The sequence below is a fragment of the Natrix helvetica genome (genome assembly GCF_964273705.1).
Source record: "Natrix helvetica genome assembly, chromosome: 3".
Taxonomy (NCBI): Eukaryota; Metazoa; Chordata; class Lepidosauria; order Squamata; family Natricidae; genus Natrix; species Natrix helvetica.
The window spans coordinates 58785650-58798642 of record NC_138549.1 but is presented as its reverse complement, the minus strand read 5'-3'; the positions used below and the strand labels follow the sequence as shown (position 1 = coordinate 58798642).

The 12993-nt window shown below is 37.0% G+C and overlaps 1 protein-coding gene across 2 annotated transcripts in view; it reads left to right on the top strand.

Moving 5' to 3' along the window:
- SUCO (SUN domain containing ossification factor) overlaps window positions 1-12993 on the top strand; it is a 261352-nt gene that overhangs the window by 237143 nt on the left and 11216 nt on the right. For both annotated transcript variants that reach the window (XM_081947135.1, XM_081947134.1), the window contains 4 exons: window positions 6743-6827; window positions 8294-9430; window positions 10582-10669; window positions 12157-12261. In XM_081947135.1, the coding sequence (XP_081803261.1) occupies window positions 6743-6827; window positions 8294-9430; window positions 10582-10669; window positions 12157-12261 (1415 nt within the window). The remainder of the gene's footprint in view (window positions 1-6742; window positions 6828-8293; window positions 9431-10581; window positions 10670-12156; window positions 12262-12993) is intronic.

Below are 12993 nucleotides of genomic sequence, written 5' to 3'. Positions count from 1 at the left end.
ATTTTACACCAGATTGTATACTGGTGACAAAATACAAGGGTCAGATATAGACCGATATTTGGAGAAAGAGAAAATTCCTATATTTACAGATGAGCAAAGGGGAAGATTGAATCAACTTGTAACTGCAGAGGAAATCCTCTTGGCAATTAAGCAGTTAAAAATCGGCAAAGCGCAACTTCCGGTTCCGGCTGTGGATCGCGACGGGCGTGCTTCGCTCCCTCTTAATCGGGGGGGGGGGCACAGGGAGCCTTGTAGGGGCCCCTGCCGAGGGGGCGGCTAGCAGGGGGTCCCCTGTGGCAGCGGCGGCCGCAGGGGGGGCTCCCTGCATTGCCCTAGGCACCAGGAGGCAAAAGAGGAGACGGGAGTTCACGCTTTCGCGTCAAGGCAGCTGGACGAATTCGACGATTTGAAGGCTGCAGCTGCAATGTGGTGAGGTGGAAATCCCCCCCGTTCCCTTTTCAGACTGAAAAAAAAAGGATTGCCAGCTTTTTAAAACGTTCAATCTGCTCTTGGGAAGTGTGACGAGAGGGAGGGGGATTTTTCCCCCCCTTGGAAAAGCGGCTTTAAATTGCTCTGTACCCCCGGAGGAGGTGTAGAGAGAGCTGTGGAATGAAATCACACTCATAGCAAATAGCAGATGAATACTTTGCTGCAATTGTGAAAATGAGGTGATGATTTGACTTTTGTGAAAACTTTAAAAACTTTTGGTTTGTTGCCTTCTGATCCCGGTGCTGGCAAGGCAAGATGGCACACTTCCGTTGTGTTCTTGTGCTTTGAAATTTGACTCAACCCACAGAAACTGCTGGCATTTTGTCTTTGTCTCCGTGACACTCAGAGATATTTCTTGATATATAATACCTTGGACTTGGAACAATGGATTTTACTATTTGGATTTGAACTATAGAAAAGGTCACTATTTGCCTAGACTGCCTGCCTCGCGATCTCTCTTGGCTACCCACCTTTACAGCTCCCTTTTTATTGTATTGACACAGACATCTCTGAGCTTTCTTTATTAAAATGGCACCGAAAAGACCACCACCTGGGAAACTAGGCTATGTGGGTTCTGCCCCTACATATTCAACATCCAGTCCCAGCGGGCAACAGACACTAACATCTCTGTTACAACCCAAGCCCCCGGAGGAGGATTTAACCCAACAGATGCTACAAAAGATCTTAAAGGGGCAGGAGGAATTGAAGAACTAACTAAAAGAAATGAACGAACAGCTCAGAGAAAATCAAAACCGAACGGCTCAAAATGCACAAAGACTGGAAGTTTTGGAGGAGGGGACGGCCGAGATGAGGGGGGAGGTGAGGGGAGTCCAGAGAGGAAATCAAGAACTTGAGAACCATCAGATAAAAATGGAGTTTGAAAGAATGTCTTTTTTCCTTAGATTTCAAAATGTAATTGAGGCTGATGATGAAGATTTGAGGGAAATTATGACAAAGCTATTGGCTGAATATATTAAAAAAGACAACAGCTGGGATGGGATATTGACCTGGTCTATAGAGTCAATTCCACTTACGCTAGAACACACAATGTTCCAAGGGAGGTTCACATTAAATTCCTTAGAAAGACTACAAGAGATGAGATTCTGAGTGCACAAAGGGAGCAAGTGTTAAAATACAAGGATAGAGAGATAGCCATCCTGAAACAAATCCCAAAGAAAGTTAGAGATAAAAGAAAAAAATATTCATTTTTAGCAAAGAAATTATACCAGAAAGGGATTTGATTCAGATGGCTTCTCCCAGAAGGTATGTTGATATTCTGGGAGGACACTAGAGTTAGAATTAACACAACCATGGAGGCGGAGGTCTTCATGGAAAAAAACAAAGTGCTCCTAGATAAAATTGATGACACCACACGGGATACACAAGACACGGGAGATGCCGGAGCCTTGCTGGAGGGGGGAGAAGAGGCAACACCGAGAAAACTTAGATCACAAAAGTGAATTAGGAAAACAATGCAATTGCTAATACAGAGAACTTTTTTCTATTTGATATAAAATAGATTGAAATTATTTGAAGATATAAGGTAAAAATATGCTGTCAAAATATTGCTAAGTAGTGAATACTTAATGTATTAATAAGTGAAAGTTATGAGAATTGGGGGGAGTGCCATTTCCTGCATAATGTAGCTGTCAAAATTTGTAACTTCATCCACTATCCCCTTCCCTGAAATTTTCTGTAAAACCAATAAAAAAAATTTACAAAAAAAAAAATCGGCAAAGCGCCTGGCACAGATGGCCTGACAGCAGTTTATTATAAAAAGTTACAACTAGAAATGATGGAACCTCTTAGGGAACTATTTAATAAAATTCAAATGGAAGGCAGGGTCCCACCATCTTGGAAAACAGCTTTTATTTCATTGATTCCAAAAGAGGAACAGGATCCTACCCAGCCAAAAAACTGCAGGCCTATTTCATTACTTAATACAGACTACAAAATCTTTGCTAAAATATTGGTAAATAGGTTAATGCCAATTGCACAACAAACGATTTACAATGATCAGTCTGGTTTTATACAGGGAAGGCAAATGAAAAGTAATGTAAGACAAATCATTAATATAATGGAATACTTGGGAAAGTATAACCAAGTCCCGGCAGTGCTTCTATTCTTAGATGCGGAGAAAGCATTTGACCAAGTCAATTGGCAATTTTTAATAAAAATACTACAAAAGATGCAGTTTGGAGAGCATTTCATGCAATCTATCAAAGCAATATACCAGAAACAGACAGCACAAATTACAGTTAATGGAGGCTTAACAGAATCTTTTAAAATTGAAAAAGGAACACGACAGGGGTGTCCCTTGTCTCCATTATTGTTTATCTTAACCCTGGAATTGTTATATAACAGAATACGTGGGTCTGACGAACTACAAGGAATTAAGATTAGGCACTACGAATATAGAGTGAGAGCATTTGCGGATGACTTGGTTGTAACTTTAACTCAGCCGGGGGAATCAGTTATAGGTCTAATGAATATAATTAACCAATATGGTCAAGTATCTGGGTTCAAAGTAAATCTAGGGAAGACAAAGATGATAGCTAAAAATATGACTACGAACCAAAAAAAGAATTAGAAAGAGTAACAGGATGTGAGATAGTAAAAAAGGTTAAATATTTAGGAATTTATATTACAACTTCAAATGGGAAATTATATAAGTACAATTATGAACCATTATGGCATAAAATACAGAGAGAAATGAATAATTGGAAAAAAAAACTACAATTGCCTTTGCTGGGAAGGATAGCAGCAGTTAAAATGAATGTTTTGCCCATGTTTCTATTCTTCTTTCAAATGATACCAATACTTAAAAAAGGCGCAAATTTGGAAGAATAGCAAAAAGGTATTAACAACTTTGTTTGGGCAGGAAAGAAACCGAGAATAAAACTTAAAATAATGCAAGATATACGTGAAAGAGGAGGCTTAAAAATGCCTAATTTAAAATTATACTATGAAGCAGCAGTTTTAGCAACAATTAGCGATTGGATTAACCTAACAGAGGATAGAATATTGAGGGTTATGATTTGGTATATGGCTGGCATGCTTATTTAATATACGACAAGAAGGCCGACAAGATCTTTAAAAGTCATATATTAAGGAATGCCCTATTGCGTGTCTGGAAAAAATACCAATGTAGGTTAAATGATAAGATACCTATGTGTGTGGGGGGGTGCCTAGACATGCTATAGAGAATATAAGTATAGAAAAAAAACAAGATCTAACTACATATGCAGAATTCCTTAGTATGGATAGAGGTGCACTGCAGTTGAAATCTTTGAATGCATTAAGAGATGAAAGGGTAATTCAAACCTGGTTCCAGTATGGTCAGGCTAGATGGAAAAAAGACCAGAAATCCGGTATTATCCAAAATGAGGATAACTTGATAAAACAAATCAGGGTCAAATGCACATAAAAAGGTTGTATAATGTATTGATAGAAATAGAAACAGAATTAGTTAAAGATTGTATGATAAAATGGGCCCAAAATTTTGAAGAACCAATAATGATGGAAACATGGGAAGAGATTTGGGTAAGAAATGTAAAATTTACCCAAGCTCAGAACTTGAGAGAGAATTTCTACAAGATGTTGTACAGATGGCATTTAGATCCAAAAAGGCTAGCCTGTATGTATCCGAACCTACAACCTAAATGTTGGAGATGTGACTGTGCTGGTGCCACGTACTACCATATTTGGTGGACTTGTAAAAAAGTTAAAGCATTTTGGATAAAAATATGGTGGGTTATTCAAAATATTTTGAAAAAGAGGATAAAGTTCACACCCCAGTTGTTTTTGTTATGCATAGTTTCAGACTGTACTGTCATAGAGACTAATCTGATCTTGAACCTAACGACGGCAGCAAGATTGTTGGTGGCGCAATACTGGAAGAAGGAAGAGTTGCCTACTATCCAAGAATGTACGTTAAAAGTAGTAAACTTAGCAGAGATGGCCAAAATTTCAGCGTATTTGAAGGATCATTCGGATGAGAAGTACAAGGTGGACTGGAGAAGATGGATTGACTATATTCAAAACAAATACCGGACTAAAATATTTCAGTTAGCTTATGAATGAAGGCATAAAGAACGTTACAATTTATTCAAAGTTAGTTTAATAAAGGGGGAGTTAAAGCACAAGAATAGTGACACGTTAAAATTAGTTAGCTTATGTTAGCGTATGTTTGTTAAATGTTTATACGCTGTATTTTGCTCTGGGAGGTCGGGGGGAGGGAGGGTGGGAAGAAGGAAGGGTAGGGGGGGGTGATAATTGTAAAATTTATTTTAAAAAATTTAATAAAAAAAACAGTAGAGACAAAACCTTAAGGAACAGGAGATTATTATTATTGGAGGGTCACGATATTCAACTAGGGTGCCATGTGTTTCTTTGGTATGGAACAAAGAGCACATCGATACTTCCAAAGGCATTGGGTAAGAAACTCATTGTTAACAGTGTGGGATAAAATTAAACAACAAAATTATAGGAAAATGCCAGTCTGGCTCTCCACTTTAGAAGCCGTAATACACCCAAATCTTATAAATATGGAAAAAATGTTTCTTATAAGGATATACTTATAAGTATAAGTATATAAATGAGCAAGGTGAATTGAAAACCAGATTAGAATTAAAAGACCAAGGGGTGGGAGTGGAGTGGTGGTCATACCTGCAGATACAATCATGTTACATGAAGGATGTGAAAACATGGGGTTTTTATAGAGAATTAACAACATTAGACAAATTATTAGTGGGGACCGATAACTAATTGATACTATACAAATATTTACTAGATTATAAAATGGAAGAAGAACAAGTTGAAGAGACGAAGGTTGTATGGGCTAAAAAATTTAGATATAACATTGATTTGGACAATTGGCAAAAGCTTTGGGAGAGAAATCAGAAATTGACACTGGCCACATATAAAGAGAATCTTCATAAAATGTTTTATAGGTGGCAGCTCCCCCTTGCAAGATTAGCTAAAATGTTTAGCAATATGTCCCCAAGCTGTTGGAAATGTAAACAAACACCAGGCACATACTACCACATGTGGTGACCTGTAAAAAAGCAAGAAAATTTTAGTTACAAATTCATATGTGGTTAGGAAAAATGGTTAAACAACATATAGAGTTCAAGCCAGCATTATTTCTATTAGGCATTATCACAGATGGCTACGATAAAGGAACAATATATCTAATACTACACATCCTGACTGCAGCAAGAATGGTGTATGGGCAGCAATAGAAGAGTGAAAACACCCCTTCAGAGGAGGAGATAATAAGGAAGATACTAGTCTGTGCAGAAATGGATAGACTAAACTTAAAAATAAAAGAAAAGGAGAAACAGAATATTATGACACATGGAATAGATTTTATCAATGGCTGGAAACGCGAGGTGGGAGTTGGAACACGAAAAAATTAGGCTAAGTAGACCTGAAATGAGATATTATATATGTATTAGAATGAATATGTTGGTCAAAAATAATAATATAAGACTAGCAATACGTAAGTAGTATATGTTATTTGTCTTTCACTTTGGTTTCTATGGAGGATGAAATGCCAGGACTGTCACATTTCAATATATTTAAATGTAAATAATAAAAATATATTTAAAAAAATGTTTGGAAGAGAAAAGGCACTTAAGAGAATATAAATTGAAAAGAGATAACCAAGTTGTGTGTGCGTATATGAAAAATAAAAACTAGAATGGAACAAAAAAAAGAGTGCAGCTATCCATAGACCAAAAACATTTACAAAAAGAACTTTTTTTATATACGTCAGTCCCACTAGGTAGACCAGACCAGAAAATCAACTCCACAGGATGACTAGAACTACTCTACAAGAGAATCTTGCAAATCTGCTTGTGCTTTTAACATCCCAGTATTATTTGTCTGAGCCACTTCTGGATGTTATCTTGCTTTTCAAGATGAAATGTTTCAGCCCCCTTTGCCTAGATAACAATTCTTGCATATTTCTATTAAGACCGCATCCCTCACTTTCTACAATCTCTCACATAAGATCCTGCCCTGTGAGGAGGCAAAATGAACTTTCTTTGAAAAATGTCTGTGGAATTGAGACGATTACTGATTATTTGTGTACCATCTAGATCCTCTGTAATGAAAGAATGTGTAAATCTTACAACAATAAATATTGCATATTGAATAGAATACTAGTAAATTAAAAACAATTTCTTCTGTAATCATAATCCAGTTCAATGGAATTTCATATAATTAAATCTGTATGTCTTTTCAATAGGAAACAAGAATGTTTCTGAAAACACAACTGCCACTTCCAGAGAAACACCCAAACTACCAGAGCCAACTACTGTTCCTTCTTTAGAGTAAGTAATGTGTGCTTTGAAGCAGTGGTCACCAAATGGTAGTCCATGGACCACTGGTAGTCTGTGAGAAAATGTTGGTGGTCCGCAGAAAAATTATTTGCATTTTTATATCATATTTTTATATTATATCATATTTATATTTATATTTTTATACTAAATCAGAGGTCCTCAAACTACGCTCCCTGGGATGGATATGTGCAATGAACGTTTGTGTTGCTGCAGAGAGTCTCCCTCTTTGGTGTCTTTTTATGCGGGCAGAAATTCTTAATTGGGGTCTGCTTTAGCCTCCTGGTGCAGGGCTTTGGGTGACTGCTGGAGGGAAGCACTGCTGGTGGCAAAGAGCCAGAGGACCTTGTTCCAGTGGGACTGCATCATGGCCTGGAACTGGCTGACCATCTCAGCCCGCTGAGCCTCCAGATACCTGGCCTTGAACTCCTGCAGGTCTTTCCTCTGCTTGGAAAGCCTTGTAGTCCTCAGTGAGGTCCTTCTACTGAGCCTCCTTCTCGGTTAGATCCAATCTGAACTGAACCAGCTGTTTTACCAACTCTTTCTCATGGTGGCTGCTTAGCTCCAAAAACTGCTTCCTATTGGGGCCCTAAGGAGCACGGCCGGGCGAGGAGGGGCTTGGAGGGGGGGGGTGAGTAGATGTTGGCAAGGCGCTTCTTGACGTGAGTGACATTAAGTTGGCCATGCCCACGCAGGCACATGACCACCTAGCCAAGCCCGCCCAGCCAGTCATTGGGCAGATCATATTAGTGGTCCACGGGACTTAAAATTATGAATTTTCTGGTCCCTGAGGTCCAAAAGGTTGGGGACTCCTACTTTAAAGACCTGCGGTGCTGCAGTGGTTAGAATGCAGTATTGCAGGCTATTTCTGCTGCCTGCTGGCTGCTTGCAATTTGACAGTTTCAGTCTCACCAAATTCAAGGTTGACTCGGCCTTCCATCCTTCCAAGGTCAGTAAAATGAGGACGCAGATTGTTGGGGGCAATACGCTGACTGTGTAAACCGCTTAAAGAGGGTTGTAAAGCACTGTGAAGTGGTATATAAGTCTAAGTGCTAGTGCTAGACAATTAGGCTATTCTGAATGTGGTTTGGAAAATTAAAACTCTAAAGGAATATTAAACTTAGTCTCTATTTGTTTATGCAAAGAGTTTTCTTTTCATTCTGAAAATGAAAGTTAGAAAAACAAAAAAATGGAAATGGAAAATAGTTGTTTTATTTGTTTCTTTCCTTCTGAGGCATTCCTTCCACAAGTAAAAATGAAAAATTTAATTATGAAATACATTCTAGTATTTTCATTCTAACTTGTGTGTAAAATGGTTCAGATATGAAAGGAGCTATGCTTAGAAATATATCAAATAAGAAATTCATAAGTGAAAGAATATTAATTCCTGCAACCACCTTTTTTAATGGATGTACTGAAGTGCAGATTTATTCTATTCATTTTTCAACTTGTGTTTGTAGATTTGTTTCTCCAGAAACACCGGCAACTGAAAGTGAGATATTAGTTTTGGAAATAACAGGAGAGAGACCAATTGTTCAGCTTGTTCATGAATATGAAGAAGAAGTCAGTCAGTCCACAGTGACCCTGCTGCCAAGTGATGAACAAGAAGAGGAAATATCATGGCTTGAGCATGAAACACAAATCTATTGTTATGATCTGACTGCAGCTTGTTGCATTTCTCGTTTTTCAGAGTACATATTCAAGTGGTGTTCAGCAATAGCAGTTCTCCATCATCCCTACAGTAGAACTGATACCATTTTGGAAAAACATAGTTCTATTACTGTTTCACAGAAACAACTAATTCCAACCAAATCATTGCATATTTTGTTGCATGAGCATTCTTCAGAGAAATCAGATACCCTAATTGTAGACCTATCTGAAATGGCAGTAGGTGTTCTAAGCAGTGTTTTAAATGAGACTACAGTTAATGAGACTGAAGTTACTTTTGAACTGGAGCCTAGTCATCCACAGACTGTATCACAATCCATCCTCTTAGATGTTACAACAGGAACCAGATCACCATCTATAGTAGAAGTGTCCTCTGAGCCTACAATATATGAAAATGTATCTGAAAGTCCAGAGATCCTTTCGCAAGAGGAAATTCTTGCTGAAGAAAATAGATTTGTAGTATCTATTACAGGGAAACCTTCTACACCCAGTATTATAACTGTATTCGGAGTGTTGAACACAGAAGAAAAAAACTCAATGGAAACTACTTCAAAGCCAACAGAAATTGTTCTACAGTCTGAATGTACAGTAGATGTAGAAAGCTATGGTGTTGAAACAAAAGTTAGTTCTTCAGAAATCGAAAAGCAGGAGGTATCACTTGTGGAGTCACCATCTTTGGAAATAAAAGATGATGAGGAGACTATTGAGGAAACATTTCTTGCAATTTCAGTTTCTGGTGGGTTACCAAAAACTGCCACAGACTTTTATGCTGAAATTCAGAATTCTACAGATTTAGGCTACACAAATGGAAATCTTGTTCATGGATCAAATCAAAAAGAGTCTGTGTTTATGAGACTCAATAATCGCATTAAAGCCCTGGAAGTAAATATGTCTCTCAGTAGCCGCTACTTAGAAGAACTAAGTCAGAGGTATGTACAACAATGGAATTCTTATTGTCTGATTTTTTAAAAAATAAATCTGAAATATATTTCTCATAAAGATAGTAACTCAGCAATTGGGATCGGTATTTTGTCATTAAGTGATGAAATATTAAACGACAATGTCAGGTTATCACATAACACAAACCCAGCAGTCCTAGTTGCCATCATAACTTGAGATATGCAGTTTTTAAGGGGGAATCAGATGGAGTCCCAGGTTTAAGGAAAGCAGAAGTGCCATAGAGGGTGGAGGAAGCCTTGGGAGGCTCAGTGCAGCTGCATACAAGTTGAGGGAGGTGCTGCAAAGTGGCCCAAGGCTCAGCAAGAGCAGGGAAAGGAGGGTGCATTGTGTGGAACTAAAAGAGAAAATAACATGTATATGTGGGAGCAAATGGGGAAGAAAGGCACAGAGCATGCATTGTGCATGCAAAAGGGGAAGAAGATATGATATACAGTGTGTGTGAGATAAGGAGGGCATAGTGCATGTATGTATGTGTGAGGATAAAGTGTGTGCAAACACAGAAAGGCTGAGTTTCCCTATGTGCTTCCCTGCTGGCTTTTTCATTGACTGCTTGTAAACCAGCTGGTAAAGTTTCAAATGGAAATCACTTGTCTATGGGATGCTGTAACCAATAAGTGCAAGCTGATTGCCAAGAGTCCAAATTTTGTTCACATGATTCTGGAAGTGCTGCAAAAGCTGGAATTTTGAGGGCCTGTAGAGCAGTTGAATAGTTACTGAACAAATGGCCATTAAGTGAGGATTGTAATTATTCATGCATAGAGAAATACATTTCTATAAATTTTGAATAAAAGAACAAGGAATGTCCACAATACTTGGGGAACAGTATTTTTTTTAAATCATATTAAATGTACATGATGGTCTGAGAAATCAGGAAAGCATAATTTTATTCTGATGGCCAAATTTTATTTTATATATAATTGTAAAATCATCATGCAAAACAACTTTGGGTATTGTCCCAAAAATAATTTAAAAACAATAATCCTTTCCTTAGAACGGAAGATGTGCTCATCAGTTTTCAAAGGGTTGGAGTTTTGTTTTTCTAATTGTGCAGATATAATGATGACTAAATGAAATTGGGAAGAGATGATAAATGATGCTAAGATTTTCTTTTACTTTGTAGGTATCGAAAGCAAATGGAAGAAATGCAGAAAGCTTTTAATAAAACAATAATAAAACTCCAGAATACTTCATGCATAGCAGAACAGCAGGTGTGCACAAACCTATTTTTTATTAACTGTAACTTAACTGTAACTAATCGGTAACTATTACCTGTTTTGAAATTCAAGAAACAAGTTTATTTTACAAGTAGTCCCCGAGTTATGATGGGAATTGGAGCTAGGTTTACCATCACTAAGCAGTGCAATCATAAAGCATGATGTAATGTGATTAAATTGCTTAGCAGTGGCAATCCTGGCATTCTCAATGTCCCTGGGATCTATAGCAAGGTTCTCAAAAAAAAAGTGGCAGGAGTGATTTACTGGAGTGATTTGTGACCTTCTTTGCTGGCTTCCCCATTGACTTGCTTGTGGGAAGTTAGCAGGGGAACTAACAAATGGTGATCACATGATCACAGGGATGCTGCAATAGCCAGAATTTTGAGGATTGATCATAAGTCACTGTTTTCAGCACTGCTGTAACTTTGAACAGTCATCAACAAATGAATGTAACCGGACTACCTATAAAAAAGATAATTTCTGCCGTATCAAGGGTAGTTAACATTTCTTTATTATGGTTGAATGCATTTCTTATTAATAAAAAATTAAGACTGCACCTTTGTTTATCTACTATATTAGCATGACTAAGTCAGTTTGTGTTTAGTTTTAGGAGAAACTAGATAATCCATGACCTGTTTGGTCATCCTTTCAGAGATACTTCTTTACCAGATTCCTCAAAGCATTCAATAGTGATAGAACTTCTAATATAGTGCCTTCACTGGACAAGTTGGAATATATTTAGAGATGTATCTGCCTTGAAAATAGCCCATGTTGCACAGTCAAACGTCAACACAGGGATTTTTTATGACATTTAATATTGTATCATAAACTGCTTTATGATGAAGTTTGTCATAAAATGTTTCATAACATTTTTCAAATATCAATTCCATGGGAGTTATAGGTTCCAGATTTTGGACATGTTCTGTAATTTAGACCATTTGATATATTTTGGTTCAAGATTAAATGGGTGGGTGGATGGATAATTGCTTATAATTTTTTATTTCCCTTCTCTCTTCGCAAAGCAGAGAGATTGTAGAAGAAGGGATTGCAAGAGAGAAAGCAGACATACAATGCAGAATATACCAAGTTGTTTGTATAGTGCATTGTGGCTGCTAGTACCAGTATATTGCTTTTTATGTATATTTCCCATTGTGTGTTTCATTACTCTCATGTAGTCATTTCTTCTCCAATGGATGTAAACATTAATTCCCTTTTTGTTAATTATCCCAGGACCAGAATGAGCATTCCAAAGGGCAAAGGTATTAGGACACAAGCAAAAGCCAAGGTTTGAAACTGATTAATCTTGTCAATATCAAGCCAGAAAGGATAGTTGTGGCCACTGATTTCCCACTTACCACATGGTGTTGCCGGTTGTAGTTGCTAAATAAGGACTATATTATCCAATTTCAGCATTCTGCATTTCTATATAGTAAATACTTTTAAAGATTAAGAAAAGAATTTTTTTTTTACTATTTATCTAGGATTTGAAACAGACAGAGGCCATACAGCTTCTACAGGCTCAACTAATAAATATGACACTTGTTGTTTCCAATCTGTCATCAACAGTAGCTGAACTAAAAAGAAAGGTAACATCTGAATAATATGAAAGAAATATGTTTTAAAATTTATGTATCAATAATTATATTTTTAAAACATGAAATACTAGTAATGGGTGTTTAGTTTCATAGAAGATAGATTTTAATTAGAGTTCATTCATATGGCTTCTCTGTCAAAATGTAATTGAGCATTGTACAGTCCATAACTAATATTTTCATGTGAAAAAGTTGTCTAAAATTGTTAGTCATTTGAAAATACGCTTATGTGTTGCCAATTAATTTGGACAAAATACTTTAAAGTAGTTTGAATATGTTTTGTATAGGATAATAAGCTCCTTATAATAGGAAGAATTAAAAGATAACCAGTTACAAATTCATGACAGGCTTCCTACTATACATATCTGTAGGCTAACATAATTGTATCCAATTATGGAATAAATAGAACTGTTCCTATTAATAACATAAGGCTATACTATGATGACTGAATACAAGCAAATAATCAAGTCTTTCATTTTTCAGTAGTTTTTAAGAGAATTGTAGAAATTTAAAAATACAAACTTTCTTCTTGGAACTTACAAATTTAGTCTCACTATCTCTGCTTGTTAAGAGTCTGCCAGATCCATTTCGGCCATTTATCAGGATTACACACAAGCAAGTTCAAAAATGTACATACACAAACTCTTTACCGCCTCAAAATAATAGGTTGTTCCATAGGCTTTTCTAATCTTACCTATATTCTGTGCAGTCCTTCCAACCCTAGCT